The following is a 19,135-nucleotide window of genomic DNA, read 5'->3' on the forward strand; positions in this document are numbered from 1 at the left end:
TTCCAGAATGTGAGACTGAGACAGCTGCCTCTGGCATATTTTCCAGGAAGCTTCCTTCTTGCTGGTACTTTTACATTTGCTGTGCAAGTTTTCTCTGGCAGCTTGTTGGTCTGACCTTTGTTCCCTTTGCAAAAATAGTGAGAAGAAGGGGGGTTGTCATTATTGTGAGCCCTTTATATGACTTAGTGGCTCCCTTGATAGCCTGTGAATTTCCAGCCATCCACTGGAAAATAGGATTACAAGAAAAACAACACGGGCCCTGAATCACCTCTGGGTTCCTTGCATCTTCTATGGTGTCATTTGGGTTTGAGCCATTAATTGAGCCATTAATTTACTTGAAAATAGAGAAATGCAAAACAACAAAAGTGTAAAGTGATAAATCTATTTAAGGTATAAATGGCATGCTTCCTAGGCTTTTCTTCAGTAAATATAATTTGCAGGTTCAGTATTTGAAATTACTTGCAGGCTAGAATAGGTGGCAATAAAACATCTCCTTCCCTTATAAGATAAAGGGACCCCTGACCATTAGGTCCAGTCATGACCGACTCTGGGGTTGTGGCGCTCATCTCGCATTATTGGCCGAGGGAGCCACCGTACAGCTTCCAGGTCATGTGGCCAGCATGACAAAGCCACTTCTGGCAAACCAGAGCAGCACACAGAAATGCTGTTTACATTCCTGCTGTAGCGGTACCTGTTTACCTACTTGCACTTTGAGGTGCTTTCAAACTGCTAGGTTGGCAGGAGCTGGGACCAAGCAACGGAAGCTCACCCCATTGCGGGGATTCAAACCGCCAACCCTCTGATCGGCAAGCCCTAGGCTCTGTGGTTTAACCCACAGCGCCACCCGCGTCCCCTCCTTCCCTTATAGTTACCTTCAAAATGCAAAGCACATAGCTGAGAGGCATACATTGCAAGACAGGGGTTGTAGAGGAGATTGCGTGGCCAGATGCCCATCCCTTAATCTCATAACCTGTGCCGCCATGGAGTTGATCCCCATCAAGTTAACTGTGTGTGTATGCTTACACTGCAAGGGATAAGGAAGAGGTGGTTGTAAGAGGAAAAGATAAAATGCCCCTTCCCTTGCAGTCATTCCCACAACCTGCAGCAAACATTTCCAACAGTTTATCAGGCATCTTCTTACTGTTTCTACACTAATTATGTTTCTCTGAAGTTAGCATTAATCTAAAAATGCAAGATTTCTTCCTCTTCTATTTTAGGTATGTATGTTGGGTTTTTCCAATTATTTTATGGCATTGTTGCATTTCGTTTTGGACATCTCTGGACATACCTAGCATAACTGCCAACGAGGACAGCCATACTTCTGCCCAGGGTTGGTGGCTTTCTAACTAACTTGGCAGCCCTTCAGTGAACCACATGCTCCTTTCCCCCCCTCTCCCCCCCTTTTCTTTTTTAGCCATGAGGAGTTTAAAACAAGTGGGCAACTTGTGTGGCGAGAGTTGAAAAGACTACAAAAACACCAGGTGCACACCAGAGTCTCTCAATCACAAACGTTGTGAATTTTTACGTAGTAAAAGGATGGCAGTAATTTATAAATCACTGTAGAAATACAATGGAATTTGTGGAACATCACCCCCCCCCCAAGCTACTCTAGTTTTCCCATTTTAAATGCTGCACGATTCTGTGTGTTATTCCCAGGGACACTGGGGAAATTGAAGGAAAGCTTGTTTGAGGTGGTCAAATTAGACCTTTAAAAATGCAGTGCCTCAGTTCTGAAAATACCTAAGTATAGAGCAGAGATGAAGTGGGTAATAAAAGAGCAAGCTTTCATCTAATCTTTCTCCTAGAGACCCAGGTGGACAAATTGGCAACCCTGTTCGCAGCCTTTCTCTCCCCCCTCCTCTTTGTACCATAAGAACTACTAATCGGATCCATGCTGCTCTAACTGTGGTTAGTTATTAGCAGAATAAAAGCAGATTTCTTCGAAAGAACAGGTTGGGGTGGGGTGGGGGAAACGACTATACAAAATTGCAGGGTTGTTAGAATCTTAAATGCACAGCAGTTGATTCTCCCCCCCCCCATTCTGAATTATATGATGAATAAAGTCTTTCATCTGTCACTATGCCCATTTCCTTCAAAAGGCAGCTAAATATTAAGCTTTTCAAACAAAAAAAAATCACTAAAGGAATAAATAATGGGGAGGAGGAATAATAGGCAAGCAGATAGCGGAAAGCCAGGCTTGTTTTTATTAATTTGCTGTAGAAATGTAGAATCATAGAATTTTAGAGCTGGAAATAACCCCTGCTCTAAGGTAGCATACTTCCATACCAAATGCATTCCTGTCCATGCTTCTCTGCTGTAAGGGGACTTCACAATCTCTCAAGCAATATGCTCTGTTGGTGAACCCTTCGCCTAAATCTGCTTTATAAGCACTCAGGACCTCACTTCTAGTTCAGTCGTTGATGAATCTGATGATCAGTCCTTTTTTATATAGATTATTTTGTTTGAATTTCACAGTAGTAGCAAAAATAACAAAACTCGTGAAGTTTCTTTCAGAGGACATTAATAATTCAGCCATAGATACATCTTGCCCAGTTTGTTACACAGATTCCATCTGCAGCGATGGGTCAATTTCTCCCACACTTCCTCTTGTTTCAACCTACCTTTAACTTTTAAAATTTGAAAACTTCATCATGCTTCCCTTGAGTCTTTGCAATGTGGCTTGCGCACTGGAAAGTGGCATTCATATTGGTAAGCTCCTTTTGGTTTGATTCTGAAATGAGCAGCTTCTGCCAGTGTTCATATTGTGGAGCGTTTTATGAGTCTGTTGTTCAGCCTTAGAAGTTAAGATGGAGTGCCCTCATGGATTGTTTTTAGTGGGCCAGTTTTCTGAGCTTGCTGTCAGCAGGAGAGTTTGGCAATATGCTCAGCAACCAGAAGGTGAGGGGGAGAATATCTGAACATCCCCTCTAATAACTGCTCCTCTTTTCTTTCTTTCTTTTGCCAGTGCTTATGTCATTTGAGTGCCCAGTGAGGCTGTTTCATCTTATGATTCGGTCTGGTTTTAGGCAGAGTCACATATATGCTATTTTCCCCTTCTGCAAGGCTCCAGCCCCCACAGCATCCTCCTCCAGAGAGGAGGCATGGGAAGAGGCAGAAGGTCAGGCACTACAGAGAACTGTGAGGAGCCAGAGGGCCTCTCTTCATTACATAGAACATAGAACATTGGCAAGAGGCAAAAGGTGGCGGAAGAGGAACCGGGCCAGGGGAAAGTTTCTCCCTGTGAATATTCATTGTCTGTCTTCAGTTCCTTCCATTCTGCATTCCTCCTTCCTTCCTTCCTTCCTTCCTTCCTTCCTTCCTTCCTTCCTTCCTTCCTTCCTTCCTTCCTTCCTCAAAGTGGGTTTCTGACCCTGCAGTTTCCCTTCTGTTACTAATGCTCCACTTCCTCCTCCCTCCAGTTTTCTTCCTTCTGCTGTTCTTCTGAATTTTACTAACTGGCTTTAAGCATTGTTTCCCCATTCCTTACTTTGCAGACACCTATTTTGGTTTGCTTGTAATTTTTGATGCAAGTTCATTATGATGTGTGTCAGAAAGACACACAATTGTGATCATTTTTTTTCCCTTCACATTCTAAGCCCTATGCACATTTTCTTGGGAATAAACTCAAGTGAATCAAGTGAAGCTTACTGAGTAATCATGGAATAAACTGGATTTTATGGTTGACCTCAGGGTTCAGGGATGAATCTAGAACACCCAAACCGAGAACCTGAGTCTTCAAGGGGAGTGGAACCTAGTCTAAGACACATCGACCCACTGCTCCCTACTATGCCTTTCTTTTAATCAGGAACATCTCTCTTGCCCGGATTAAGCTTCACTTAGTTCACCGCATCTAATCCACTGCTGGTGTCAGACACTGATTCAGAACTTCAATGACTTCCTTGGATTTAGATGAAAAGGAGTAAGAGAGTTGGGTGTCTGGGATATTCTTCTAGGGCAGGGTTGGGGAACCTATGGCCCTCCTGATTTTGTGGGGCTTATCATTCCTGACCATTAATCATGCTGTCTGGGGCTGATAGCCATTGGGGTCCTTCTCCACCCCTGATGTAGTGGCACTTGTAATGACAACTTGTCAAATATATTTTCTTCAATCTGAATATATTCAGGGCCTTCAGCTCTATATACAGCATGCCTTCTGGACATCATCCTTCTCAATGTTGTTCTTGAAATTATTAGCATAATAATGATGATTGCAGGCCTGTGTTGAATTGTCTTTTCCCAGGTTTTAAAAATCATGCTTCTTTTGATATGAACTAAAACGGGCAGGCAACGTGGTACCCTCTAGATGTTTTTGGACTTCCATAGGCCACAACCAGCATAGCCAATAGTCAGTATGTGGGGAGTTATAGTCCAACAACATCGTGAAGGCACTACATTGGCCATGCCTGTACTAAAACAACATGGATATTTTGTGCCAAGCTTGAAAATGTTGACATACTTTTCTTGATACTCAGCCTTAACTCATAAATCCGTCTCCTCAGTGTTCAGCCTAGACATTCATCCTCCTTCCTATAAGTAATGCTCTTGGTTTTTATTCTTGTGTGTGACATCTTACATTTGTCCTTGCTGGATTTCACATTAGTGCTACCAGCCAAGGCTAAACAACCTGTAAACATTTTGGATTTTTAGTCAATGTGCTCTTTTAAATACCCTGATGTTATTTCTGTGCCTTTTCCTACTGCAGTTTCTTGAAATATTCCTTTATAAAGATTGAGCAGAATCTTTTGCCCTGGTCTGTCATCATTTCTGCCATGAAATCCGAGGACTTCATTCAAGCATCCTGAGGGCAAGGAAAAATGAAGCTTGTTTTTTGCTTCTCCTAATGAAAATAGGGGTGTGGCTAGAGTGCACAGATGCTATAGCAGGCAAGATATCTACTTCCTGTTCTATAGCTACTAATCTAAGAGATGGTGGATTAATATTTGAAATTCCTAAGAATGTGCTTTCTTTTGGTGCTATTTTGATAACACCAAGCAGTCAAAATGTGAATGAGGTTTCACTGTGCTAGATACTGCACAAACAATGGGGGGAACTTTCTCAGGCATTATGTTTTTTTATATAGCAATTGCTTTTACACAGCAAATGTGGCAGTTCTATTCCAGATCTATCAGCACACAAAGCAACCATAAACACAGCTTAAATGGCCAATTTCACAGGGTTTATGACTGCATTGTATTGTCGCTATGACACCAATCAGCCAAGGTGTAATCTGGCCCTTAGAAGGCTGTTTAGTCTGTGTGTAATGCATTGCAATTAGCAAGGTCCCAGGCTTAGTTCCAGGTGAGCAGTAAAACACTGTCGAGGGAAAATCTATCCATTTGGCTCTGCAGTAGAATTAAAGGAAGGGCAAAAGATTGGCTTCATGGATTAATGTTGGTAACACAGTTCACTGTGCAGATTAGGGTGCCTCCAGGCCAGCATTCTTATGATATTTTATTTCGTTTTGTATTTTCCCTCACAGTATTATTTTTTTGCATGCCTTATGTATGAACACTCGTCATCCTCCCATAATTGATTTTTGTAAAGCGATGCTTGATTTCCCTGGTTGCACATGCAAATACACACAGGAACACATTGACATGATAGCAACTGATGCAATGTGCTAGGGAGACAGAGGGTGAGGCAGGAGAGGGGAACCTCATGATGGAATCTGGTTAACATTGCCTCTCCCTTTTCACTCTCAAGATCTCAGGATCCAGGATAAAGTGATTATGTTGACGTGGTACTTGGGTGCTACGGTGTAAATGGAACATTTTTTTAAAATAGATAAAATGAAAATGTTCTTGACACCAGTAATATAGTAGGAAGCAAGGTACAAAGACTGGGAAGAGGGACGCTAATGGATTTTATGTCTAGATCAGTTATGGAAAGATTCCTTTCATTGATGTACAACCTTTCATATAAAAAAATAAGTAGTAACAGACTATTGTAACTCCTCATCATGTATCAGTAGCAGATAATGTAAAGCAGGTGTAGAAAAAACCAGATGTTGGCCATCCAGATGTTGCTGGACTACAACTCCCATCATCCCTGACCTTTGGCGATGTCAGCTGGGGCTGATGGGAGTTGGAGTCCAACAATATCTGAAGAGCCAAAGGTTCCCCATCCCTGATATAAAGGGATTCCTTTTTGGACATATCTTCAGAGTTTGTACCAGAGAATATTTGGCTGTTTAGTTGGTAAAAGCATAGTTTTGAAGGAAAGATAAGCCATAGCATTGCCATGGACCTTTTTAGCCATGGTACAGTGTTGTCGTTATCATGGTTACTGCTATTATACAGTGCCAAAGAGAGCAATTCATTGCCATGGCCAGACGTGTTGGGGGCAGAACGGAGCAGCAGATCCACTACCACACCCCAGGCCCTGCTCCTGGCACTGACCAGGGCAAAAGGAAGGATATGCATTGGGCCCCTCCCTGGAAAATTGGTCATTTTTTTATCCAGCACCAGTCCTTGTCCCTCACCTCCCTTGTAACACCCTGCTTCAGAAGCTTATGCTGACTATTGCTTGTTGGACTGCCTCTAGTAGTAGAGTGCAGTGCGCTGCATTTTCAGCATGGCCACTGAGGCCCTCTATAGCAGGCATCCCCAAATTTCGGCCCTCCAGATGTTTTGGACTTCAATTCTCATCATCCCTGACCACTGGTCCTCTTAGCTAGGGATCATGGGAGTTGTAGGCCAAAACATCTGGAGGGCCGCAGTTTGGGGTGCCTGCTCTATAGCAACTGAGCCCCTGCCCCTTCCAGCAGCACAGTCCACAGAGACCCCTCCATGTCATCTTAACCTTCTCCAATAGTGCAGATTGGGGGTTAGGATTGTTCAGTAAAATGGTTAGACCTTGGACAAAAATCAGAAATAGCACAGACGCTACCCTCAAGCTTCATCCAGAGGTGAAAATGTGACTCATTTGTGGAGGAAAGGAAAGGAGACTAAAGAGGAAGGAAAATCAAGGTTATAGCTGTCAAAATAGGCCAGTAATGAGACCTTTTCCTTCAGCCTCTTGGAACAGTGGCTGATCATCGATGGGAGTTAAGGAGGAGAGTAATGGGCAAGGCAGGCTAATGGAAAGTATCATTTAAAACTTAGCCCTTTTAAAAACAAATATATGTTTTAATCATTATTTTCCTCATCCTAAGCTTCACAAGTCAGGGACTTGGTTTTTGTTTTGCTGTGTTCTGGAAATTACTATGAACACTGGTGACAGTCCACAAAATAATATTTGTTGTTGTTGTTGCAATAGTAGTAGTTGCTGCTGTTGTTATGCCTAGAATTTATTGTGAGTGCAAAGATTCCAGCTTTTAAAAAATTTAAACTTGATAAATTAGTGAGAGAAGAATCAGAAATGTTCTGATTTACTTTGCCACGCTCTGCTGCCTGAAGTACTAAAGTAAAATGTAGCCTTTTAAAATAAATTCCATAGGGAACAGTTCCTACGTTGCCCTGTAGCCAACACTTATTTGTTCACTTATATAGCAGCACTAGCAGCATGATATGGAGCTAAATTCTTTGGGTTGTTTCCAGTCCCATTATGATCAACAACAATCTTGCCATTAAATTCAGTGGCAAGCAGATTGGGCCTTTCTATACTAAACTCAGAATGGCTTAACAGCACCACCAGTTGACTAAACATCCAAAATTATTTGCTGGCTCAGTTACAAAATTCCTCTTGGTTTCTAAATCAAAAGTGACTTCTCCCGTAAGGTAAAATAACAAAAATTGATTTTAGAGGAACTCCTTGAAAAAGAAAAAGAAAAACCAAGATAGCTCAGGAGCAGCATACCTTCATGGTGATTTGATGCAGTCAATTCATGGATTGGATTTACATCAAAGTCCAAAGTAAAAGACTTTCTGAAGGTCTAATCAAGCCAGACTATTTCTTTTCAACATGGCACATAGCTGCCAAGTTTTCCCCTTTCTCGCGAGGAAGCCTATTCAGCATAAGGGAAAATCCCTTAAAATAAGGGATAACTTGGCAGCTATGACATGGCATCCATTCCTGTTATGTGCAGATTGATTGGGTCTGAGTGCCACACCACCTGATAAATATTTTGTAGTTTATTTGGAATCTCAAGATTCCACTCTTTATGTTTAGATTTTACTCATTATATTTAAAAAAACTATTACTGAACTTTAATTCATATTGGCTACCCTTTGTTGTCCAAGGATGGTGTAGAGTGTTAATGGATGTAGTGATGTTGTCTACATCACTAAGTGATGTCATGTTGGATTAGAACCAGAGTTCCAGCACTCTGGGTTGGATCTCACATTTTTGTTGCATTCCTTGAAGGGAAGTTTGCTTACACAATAGGGCCTTCCAATGGTGGAAGAGATCATTTCATAAATTTTGCTTACGTATGTAAAAAAGAGGAGTATTGGCCAAATTAAGCCCAACTCTCCCGAAAAAAAGCTCCTAATTAACTTGAGAACTATATTTAAAAGGGAAATATTGAAAGAACCAAGAAAACCTGTCAATAAAAGAAATTTTGCAGTCTTTTTCACAAGTGCAAGTACAGGTATGTTTCTGAACACTTTATAAACCCTTTCCAGTTTCTCTTCACTTTTACTAAAACGCTACTTGGGATGTAATTAAGGCATAATATTGAGTCTTCCTTTTAGGCATTAGCCCAACAAATATGAAGAGATAGTTAAATTTAAAGAGCTTCTATTGTATAAGCACCAATAGCTGCTTTTCATAAAGATTTTTATGGGCATTCTGTTTCAGATAACATATTATTTAATAAGGACTTTATAGCCAGCACACAATGCAGTCGATTTGACTGGCACCCATTCTACCAAGATCTATACCTTACTCTGCTAAAATATATTTAATTGTTGTTTGATATTTTATTCCTCATGTATTTTCCATTCCTAAAAATGTATGGTAGTGGTTAGCCTGTGTAGCAGATGTAATAACTCACCATTGTACAACCATGGTTAAACAAAAGTGGCAGAGCAATATTAGTATTGTGAAAAGTTCTCTTTTATTGCATTGGTCTATAAACACTGCCAGCAGCTTTCCTCTTGTGTATAACGATAGTAATAATGATGATGAATATGTGTTTGCTGGTTGAAAATGTCCTCAATACTTCACCATTGCAATTTGTCACCTAGGCACTTGCTTATACATTTATGCTATGGAAAGGCTGTGTGATACCACATAAAAACCAAATAAAAAGGCAAATCATCTTTCTCCCTATTCCTTTAGAGGAGAATGTAATATTTATTGCTACCCACAGGTGATTCTGTGTAGTGCAATATGGTGCATGGTTTCTGCACCTTGCATACAATTCAGGATACATGACGAGTTTTCACTTTCTTTGGCCTCTTTTACTCAAATTAAAAATGCAAATGCTGCTATGTATTGTTACCTGTCTGGAGCACTCCTCTTTTTGTCCGCAGCCGCTGCTTCCCTTACATTGCCTCCCCACAACACTTGAAATCTATGGGTAGCTTTCAAGAGTGTTCATAAAGACGCTTTGTGCCAAATCAGACCAACAGTGCATCTAACTCAGTATTCTCTACACTGACTCACAGCAGCTCTTCAGGGTTTAAGGCAAGAGTCATTCTCTGCCTTACATAGAGGTTCCAGGAACTGAACCTGGGACCATTTTTGTTCTCAGGAAAGGAGATGCGTAGGAAGCTTTCCAGTATAGGCAGTAATTCCCCAGTGCACATGTGCAAGTCTTGGGGACACAACCATAATTTTCTACAAGTTTTGTTAGTTACTGAATTTTTTTTCTTCTGTTTTGAAAACTTATATCCCACCTACTTTCTGTGGAACTCAAGGTAGCAATCCCCGAGTTAAAGCCCATCATAAAACTACCCAAAAATACAGCAATAATTTCAACATAGCTAAGCACCAGAAAGAAAAAATAAAGACCTTTTTTTGAAAAGCCGTAACTTGCCAGGCACAGCAAATCATATAGTGAGAAAACCTGAAATACCTCATTAGGCGAGATGTTCCACATAACATTACAGAAATTTAGAATTTTTTTATTTAATAAAAAAAATCACAAAACATTCCTTTAAGATGTAAATATGTGCTCAGTATAATCCAGACTTCCCCAGCCTGGCGGCCTCTAGCTCTTTTGGACTAAGCTCCCATCAGCCAAAGCTGGCATGGCTGATGGTTTGGGATAATGGAAGTTTTAGTCTAAGACACATGGAGGGCACCAGGTTAAGGAATGCTGTTATCTGCTGGGTAAATTGCGCATCCTGAATTTGCTCTAATCTTATTTCACACAGTGAAGAGTTCTGCTGAACCCTCTCAGAGAATTCTAGTGCAGGATCCTTCCAGCAACGCCTCTTTGCTTCCCTATTTTGCCGGTGGAGCTACAAAAGAGCCAGTACACTTGAATGTAAACCAGCAAAGTTTCAGCAAAACTGAAAGCCAAAGGGATTAAATTATCATGAATCCAGGGGCTCTAATTTAGCTATTTTTAGTTTGCCATCTTAGTTAGGTAGTTTGCCATCCAGGGTTCTGTCTTGGGCCCATTGTTGTTCAACGTCTTTATAAGTGACTTGGATGAAGGAATTGAGGGGATGTTCATCAAATTTACAGATGACACCAAACTGGGAGGGGTCGCTAATGCTGCAGAAGACAGAATCAGAATTCAAAATGACCATAACAGATAGGAGAACTGGGTGCAAGCTAGCAAAATGAATTTCAACAGAGACAAATGTAAGGTTCTGCACTTAGGCAGGAAGAACCAGATGCAGAAGTTTAGGATGGGGGACACCTGGCTTACTAGCAGTACATGTGAAAAGGATCTAGGGGATTAGTTTCTGGGCCTAATTCAAAGTGCTGCTTTTGACCTATAAAGCCTTAGTTTGGAGGGTGGCAGCACAAGAATGGGGCCTTTTCTGCAGCGGCTCCTCATTTGTGGAATGCTCTCCCCAGGAACGTTTGCCCAGTGCCTTCATTATACATCTTATGTTCCTCTTCCACCAGGTCTTTGGCTGATTAACATTCTGTCCCCTTTTTAATGTGTTTGTGGGAAGAGGGAGGGGGTTATTGGTTGGGTGGGTGGATTGTTATTGTTTTTTGTTAGGAATTTTGTGTTTTTATCTTGTATTTTTAATACAAACTGCCCTGATATCCACAGATGGACAGTATACTGATTTAATATATAATAAATAATACTAGCATTTTCAGAGTAAATAATTTATCCCCAAATTGCCAGTAAGTACTTTAAGCAATTGTACAATTATGGTGTATATTTCTTTATACTGCATATCACTCTAGCATCTTTCCTCAAAAGTCAGCTGTGGAAACAGTTGGCTAATTACTTTAAAATGATGCGACGGATGGAGCAGGAGAAACATAGAGTCCTTTGCAGCGATTTACAGTTTGCCCCAGAACTCAACAATGACAGTTCAGTGTAGCTTTGAAGAAAGACACATCATCATGCTCTGGTTTTGACAGACAGAATACTCTTGCATAAAAGTTAACATGGGTTTCACTTTGATCAACTATGCAGAGAAGGGAGCATTTTTAATAGCTTAATACAAACCATACATTTTATGTGCTTCCAGTTGTTGAAAAGAGAAAAACTATTGCAAAGCGAGAAATGTGTGTTTGTCTTTGAAAATACTTGGGTTTAATTTGATGTGTCTACCATTTATACCATGTTCGCTAACATAGCTAATAAACACTTATATTGATAATACAGTATATATTTGTTGCCTAACCTGAGGTAGTACCAGCTGTTCTTGGTAACCAGACCAGCCATTTCTCAAATTAACAGTGAATGAAAGCCTCGGGAGTTACTCTCCTTCCTCCTGTGGCAACTTGATTGCTTGGCATAAGGCAGTCACCGTAATATAACAAAAAGAGAGGTGTTTCTGTGCTGTGTGCTCTGTTGTTTGTCACAGAGAAGGGCTTTGTGTGTGTGATTTTTTTTAAAAAATACAGCATTGCTGAAGGAGAAACTCTGTGCCCCATGTCTAATGAGTTTGAAAATAGACTATTAGCATGACAGAAGGAAAATTAGACACATGTAATTTGTGTGTTCATTTTCTCATAGTAAATATAGTGTGATTTGTGCATGTAGACTGTACAAAAGTCTTTGGAATAATAATCTAAACTAGCTTATCCATTCTTTGTATTCATGAAGAATTATGTGGGTATTTTATTTTATTTTTAAAGTATTGCCTATCCTTTGATTATTTGTTTGGATTTCTACCCTGCTCAGTCGTGTGGGCTCAGTGTGGGTTAAAACATTTTGAAGCTAAAATATTAAAAATACACGTTGGGAAGTACGTAGTTCTTTCAATATGGAAATACAATTAATAATAACAGGAAATTCTCCTTGGCCACAGGATAATACTATATCCAAAACCATTTTACTCCAGCCTTAATTTTTTTAAAAAAAAACCCAGTCCAAACAAGAAACCCCTTAAAAGATTCAGAGGATACTTCATATTTCATGTTTTAAAAGCAGGCATTTATGCTGGTGTTGGTGATTAGATTCAAGTTTCTCTCTGCATTTTTCAGTGTTTATCAGTTTTTGGCTGACTACCACTTTTGAAATGAATAAATTTTTAAGCCTGAGAAAACCTGATCACTATCAGTATATACAGGCGCAGCACAAGGAATTGTGCTTACCGTACTCTCTGCTTCATGTCACCACTGCTGTTCCCCCACCCTTCTTTTTGGGGTGACCACAGAGCTGCTGCCACCCTCCTCCTCCCAGTTTGTGCTGGTGGCTCCTCCGCCATTTCCTCCTCCCTGCTTTTACCTCATTCTGAGAAGGGGCCAAGGGGATCGCTCTTCAGAGTCCAGCCTTCTGGAAATGCTTTTTAAACCTAGACATTTTCCAGGAAAATGCCTGGAGCCAGAAAGCCACACCTCAGTTGTGTTGTGTGTGTGTGTGTGTGTGTGTGTGTGTGTGTTTGAAGCTTAAAAAGTCATTGTAGCCACCACCTGTTAACCATGGCAGTAGCGCAGCAATTCTGCTGTCCACCTCACCCCAAATGAAGAGGTCTGAAGAGGACCCTTTGACCTGTTCTCAGAGCAAGGTGAAGTACAGCAGAGAAAGTGGTGGCAGAGAGCCTTGCCTCACTAACTGCACCGTAATGGGGGGGGGGATTGGCCTTGCCTCCCCTGCACACACTTGCACCTGTGACTATTGTCTCATTTCACCTCTATAATGAGCTAGCCCCGAGTACCTATTTTATTAAAATAATACGACCCTTTGTTACTCACAAGCACCTCTGTTTTTAAGGTTCGTTTTTCAAACATGAATTTCTTGACCCAGTTGCAGAAAAACCCTTGAAAAGTGCAGTGTGTGCTACAATGTATACCCATATTAGCCTTTGTTTATAGCTGTCATGTACGGCATTGCAAAAAATGCACATTTACTAGGTCAGCGCATGATAAGTAAACAAGGGCAACAGCAAACTTCCTACTTGTGAGGCTTGTTGTTGTTTAGTCGTTTAGTCGTGTCCGACTCTTCGTGACCCCATGGACCATAGCACGCCAGGCACTCCTGTCTTGCACTGCCTCCCGCAGTTTGGTCAAACTCATGTTCGTAGCTTCGAGAACACTGTCCAACCATCTTGTCCTTTGTCGTCCCCTTCTCCTAGTGCCCTCAATCTTTCCCAACATCAGGGTCTTTTCCAAGGATTCTTCTCTTCTCATGAGGTGGCCAAAGTATTGGAGCCTCAGCTTCACGATCTGTCCTTCCAGGGAGCACTCAGGGCTGATTTCCTTAAGAATGGATAGGTTTGATCTTCTAGCAGTCCATGGGACTCTCAAGAGTCTCCTCCAGCACCATAATTCAAAAGCATCAATTCTTCGACGATCAGCCTTCTTTATGGTCCAGCTCTCACTTCCATACATCACTACTGGGAAAACCATAGCTTTAACTATACGGACCTTTGTCGGCAAAGTGATGTCTCTGCTTTTTAAGATGCTGTCTAGGTTTGTCATTGCTTTTCTCCCAAGAAGCAGGCGTCTTTTAATTTCGTGACTGCTGTCACCATCTGCAGTGATCAAGGAGCCCAAGAAAGTAAAATCTCTCACTGCCTCCATTTCTTCCCCTTCTATTTGCCAGGAGGTGATGGGACCAGTGGCCATGATCTTGGTTTTTTTGATGTTGAGCTTCAGACCATATTTTGCGCTCTCCTCTTTCACCCTCATTAAAAGGTTCTTTAATTCCTCCTCGCTTTCTGCCATCAAGGTTGTGTCATCTGCATATCTGAGGTTGTTGATATTTCTTCCGGCAATCTTAATTCCGGCTTGGGATTCATCTAGTCCAGCCTTTCGCATGATGAATTCTGCATATAAGTTAAATAAGCAGGGAGACAATATACAACCTTGTCGTACTCCTTTCCCAATTTTGAACCAATCAGTTGTTCCATATCCAGTTCTAACTGTAGCTTCTTGTCCCACATAGAGATTTCTCAGGAGACAGATGAGGTGATCAGGCACTCCCATTTCTTTAAGAACTTGCCATAGTTTGCTGTGGTCGACACAGTCAAAGGCTTTTGCATAGTCAATGAAGCAGAAGTAGACGTTTTTCTGGAACTCTCTAGCTTTCTCCATAATCCAGCGCATGTTTGCTATTTGGTCTCTGGTTCCTCTGCCCTTTCGAAATCCAGCTTGCACTTCTGGGAGTTCTCGGTCCACATACTGCCTAAGCCTGCCTTGTAGAATTTTAAGCATAACCTTGCTAGCGTGTGAAATGAGCGCAATTGTGCGGTAGTTGGAGCATTCTTTGGCACTGCCCTTCTTTGGAATTGGGATGTAGACTGATCTTCTCCAATCCTCTGGCCATTGCTGAGTTTTCCAAACTTGCTGGCATATTGGGTGTAGCACCTTAACAGCATCATCTTTTAAAATTTTAAATAGTTCAGCTGGAATATCATCACTTCCACTGGCCTTGTTATTAGCAGTGCTTTCTAAGGCCCATTTGACTTCACTCTCCAAGATGTCTGGCTCAAGGTCAGCAACCACACTACCTGGGGTGTACGAGACCTCCATATCTTTCTGGTATAATTCCTCTGTGTATTCTTGCCACCTCTTCTGTTAACATAAGACTTTGGAAGCATTGCAAATATAATATGCTGTAAAAGGCTTAAGTTATTGCTGACAGTTCATTTCTGCTATCAGTACTATTTGTACCAGGTTTTTCAGGGGGAAGAAAGTGCTAGATATTAAACTGTATGAGGCTTTTGTAGCACAGCAGACACATGGGGCTGGAGCAGAAATGGAGTTGAGTTGGACATCATCTTAATGACTTTTTCAACATTGTCAACAATGTTACGGGAATTATGTAACAAGTCATATTGTGAGCAAAGGAGCCAAGTCCTAGGGGCCGAGGTCCCTTTGCCCCTCCCAATAAAATATTTGGGGGAGCTGCCCCCCAAGCTGATGGACATTGCCATTCAAATGTTGTGTGCATGCTTCATGTTGTGATTAATTACGTGGGGTCGGGCTTACCTGCCCCCCCCCATATATTTTATTCAAGTTGACACCCCTGATTGTGAGTGCAACTGACTGGCAGCAGAGCTAGAAACCTCTTTCGCAACTCGCATCACAGCTATTTATCATAGGAATATGCTACCTTTTCTCCCATGAGCTCAAGGTAGCATGTTTGGTCATCCCTCTTTTTATCCTCACAGCAGCCCTGTGAGGCAGGTTAGGCTGAATCTTTGCCAAATAGAAGTTTTAACCTGGGAATTCTGTTTCATGTTTTCTGTACTGTATTACTGGTTATGAAAAAGTCAACAATAGTCCCCTGCTGCCAAAAAAACCCCCACTCCCCCTCATACTATTCTGGATCCAAACATCCTCCCTGCAACTGTTAATAGTGGGAATAAAGAGAAGGAGAATCCTTATCATGGGATTCCAATATACATTTAGTGTAGTTTGATCCTCACAGAGGTGATGCAAGCAATTCTGCTTGCAACGTTGCCCAGAACTATGCAAGTCTTTGGGTCAAGATGGCATTCTGCTGCACTGTGTGTGATGTCATTTATGATTCTCCCTATCCCTCTTTTTCTTTTTTGTTAAACATTAACTTGGATTCCTTCCCATGCCAATTTATATGTTAGCTCTGTATTTTTACCAGGTGCAAATTATGAATTAAGCTCTTGTTTGAATAACAAAGTGCACAACACAGGCTTTACAGACATACCTGTTTTATTGCTGTGTTACACTTAGAGGACACCAAGATATCATTAAAACCTCAGGTTCTTTACAATATTCTTCTTCCCAAAAAGCATAGATGGAATTTATCTTTAGTTGCTGTTGTTGGCAGCTGTCCATGTGTTCCTGGCTGGCAGCCAGTCCACGCTCAACAGGATGAGTCCCACTGTTCAGCAGACTTGAATTTTGTTAAAACTCCCTCATAGAAATACATGTCAGGAGATTTCCAGCTATAAATTGGATCATGTCAGTAAGGATGGGAACAAGCTCAGTACAAAATTGAACAATTCGGCATGCCTGATGTTAAATATGTTTATGCATGCTTTCTCCTTGGGTTACGAAAACATAAAACATTGTGAAATAAACCTGTTGCAGTATCTCTGACGTTCACACCACATTTTAGTCATTTGCAGTGCGCTAATGTTCACACTTTCTAGGAGTATGCCCCACTGGATACAATGGGGCTTACGTCTGAGGAAAAGTGCATAGGAATGTGCTGTATGAATAGGTTTTATTTGTATATATTACTTCACTAAGAACTAATTATTTATTTCCCTTCCCCATTTGTGTTGCAGGTAGCCAGATGCCATCCCAGACTCCAGGTAGCCAATCGGAATCCAGCTCCCATCCTGCTTTGAGTCAGTCCCCAATGCCACAAGATCGAGGTTTGTGTTGGAGGATGAAATAGCCACATGGCATAAAAGGCTGAAAGGGGCAAAATATTTTCATAGGTCCCCTGTTTCTTGCAGCAAGGACATTCCACTTGTAATTGTCTCTCAGCAAAATACTGTAAGAAACTTATTTCCTGGGGGAGAAGTAAATGAAAAAGGAGTATCTACAAGAACTTGGTTAAAAACAAAGAGCTTAATGTTCCAAAAACATTCTTTATCAGAAGATCTTGCTAGATTCTTAATGGTCTTTAAAAATCTGGATACAGGAAACATTATTTATAAATATCTGACATAGCATTTGGTCTCTGTAGGATAGAAATGTTAGCTGCTTTACAGTCAACAATTTTCCCACAGTTATTAAAATGTTGATGAATTCCTGTGCTTTGGGGTATAGGCCATGATATATATCTTCCTATAGAACAGGATTGGGGTCAGCAGGCTGGAAATGGCCACATTCCCAATCCTCTTGTCTCAAAAAGTATCATGATCCTATCACAACATGGCCTGAATGTGCTTGCAGTGCTCTTCTTTAAGTAGAGTTTTTAAACCCACAGGAAGAACTGAGATTTCATGACTTGATGTGTAAGAGCACACTGCTAGTCTGTATATCAACATTAGCAGCTGTTAAAGTATTAGAGAGGTGAGAAGCTATGTGAGCTTTCCCCTTCCCTTCCATGCTCTTCAGAGTAAGCCATAAACAAAGGGTGTGCATTGCTGTGGGCTGACTTTGGAAATGCTCACTGGAAGATGTGCACCTTCACAGCACACCTGCTTGATTGCTAGAGAGCAGTGTAATGTTGGAGGGGTAGGGGGAAAAGATTCACAGGCACTTAACATGACAAGTACTAGGGAGTTACAGGCTTCAGTGTATCTATTAAGCAGGATTCCAGTAGAGTGGGTGGACCATATCACAGTGTGCTATGCATTTTCTTTTCTTGCTGAAAACTCCCTTTTGTATATTCTGCAAGATATTCTGAAAGTCGTTGATCAGCAACTTGGCCTTAGACAATACTCTGGGCTGGTGCCAGCATCTACTGAACTTCCATTTTATCTGACCCTGCACTCCTAGGAGTGCCAGGTGGCTGGATCTAGCCACCCTTTTAATTTTATTTAGTGCTCCCAACCTAGTATCACTCACAAGCACCAGAGGAAATTGAAAGGGTTGCTAGGCACAGCCGCCCAGTGTTGCTTGGAATGCTGCCACTATCATCAGGCAGTGATGTCCTGGTGTCCTGCCAGGACTCACTGACAGGAGGGAGCTCACCAGAGGACACTTTGCCCAAGGTCCTCTCAAATCTGGAGATAGCCCTAACAGCACTAGATGGAATACCCACTCTGGTACTAACTGGAGTGAATTCCACCAGAAGATATTTAGGAGAGGCATTCAACATGCGTTGAGAGCACACTGTCAACTGGTTCCAGAATTGTTTTATGTCTTGCAGACATAGTAAAGCTTTCTCTTTATCCACAAATAATAGTGGCATGAGTTTCTTGGAGTTTTCCCATTGTACTGTGGTGGTTTATAGTGTGTGGGAGGAGCCATTCATCTCAATGCAGCAATGAGGTTGGGACTATGCAGATCCACCTATTAGCTCCAATGGCACATCTGCACAGCCCTGGTCTCACCACCGCCCTGCCCTTCCCAGTAAGTGGCAGTGATGTCACTGCCAGGAGGCTATTGCTGTGGCTTCGTCCCATCAGACAAGAATTCCCTGATACGTGGACTATCCATTCCTTATTCCATCCTTGGAATCTGCCTTGTTGGATATGTCCCAGTGACTCTGTTGCAGCAACTCTGTTGTAAAGGATGTGTGGTTTAAGAATTTCACCAGGAGTTGACTCATCGGGTACTTCACATGAACTAAAATGGCAAGCATTCCTTATCACATCCTACAAAACCAGAGTTCCTGTGCATGAGGTCCACTTCCAGTCAATTAGCTTTCAGTTCAGCTGGGGCATTGGCCACCCTGACTTGTGACAGAGATGCAGTGCTTAATGCAGTGGAGTGTTTTGTGCTGAGTGGTGGATCCCATGCTGTTGATGAGCTCCAAATCCTAGGACTTAATCTCTTTCCGTTGTGCATTTCTCCACCCTTGGGAATGCTTCCAGCTGAGTCATTGCTTGGAGCCAAACATCAGTGTCTTCAGTGCCTGATGTGGAATCTGATGAAGTGGGGTAAAGAGAGGCATCCAACTCTGAATCACAAGGCCAAATAAAAATGGTCAATTTTTTTAAAAAATGAATAATTTATTGTAACCCGCAGTTTGAGAATTTAGAATCTAATCTTCAAATTG

General features: G+C 41.6%; 1 protein-coding gene across 10 annotated transcripts in view; it reads left to right on the forward strand.

The window, feature by feature from the left end:
- ARID1B (AT-rich interaction domain 1B) overlaps nucleotides 1-19,135 on the forward strand; it is a 363,660-nt gene that overhangs the window by 253,833 nt on the left and 90,692 nt on the right. For all 10 annotated transcript variants that reach the window (XM_035108659.2, XM_035108661.2, XM_035108664.2 and 7 more), the window contains one exon: nucleotides 16,746-16,835. In XM_035108659.2, the coding sequence (XP_034964550.2) occupies nucleotides 16,746-16,835 (90 nt within the window). The remainder of the gene's footprint in view (nucleotides 1-16,745; nucleotides 16,836-19,135) is intronic.

The sequence above is a fragment of the Zootoca vivipara genome, chromosome 3 (assembly GCF_963506605.1).
Source record: "Zootoca vivipara chromosome 3, rZooViv1.1, whole genome shotgun sequence".
In the NCBI taxonomy this organism is placed as follows: domain Eukaryota; kingdom Metazoa; phylum Chordata; class Lepidosauria; order Squamata; family Lacertidae; genus Zootoca; species Zootoca vivipara.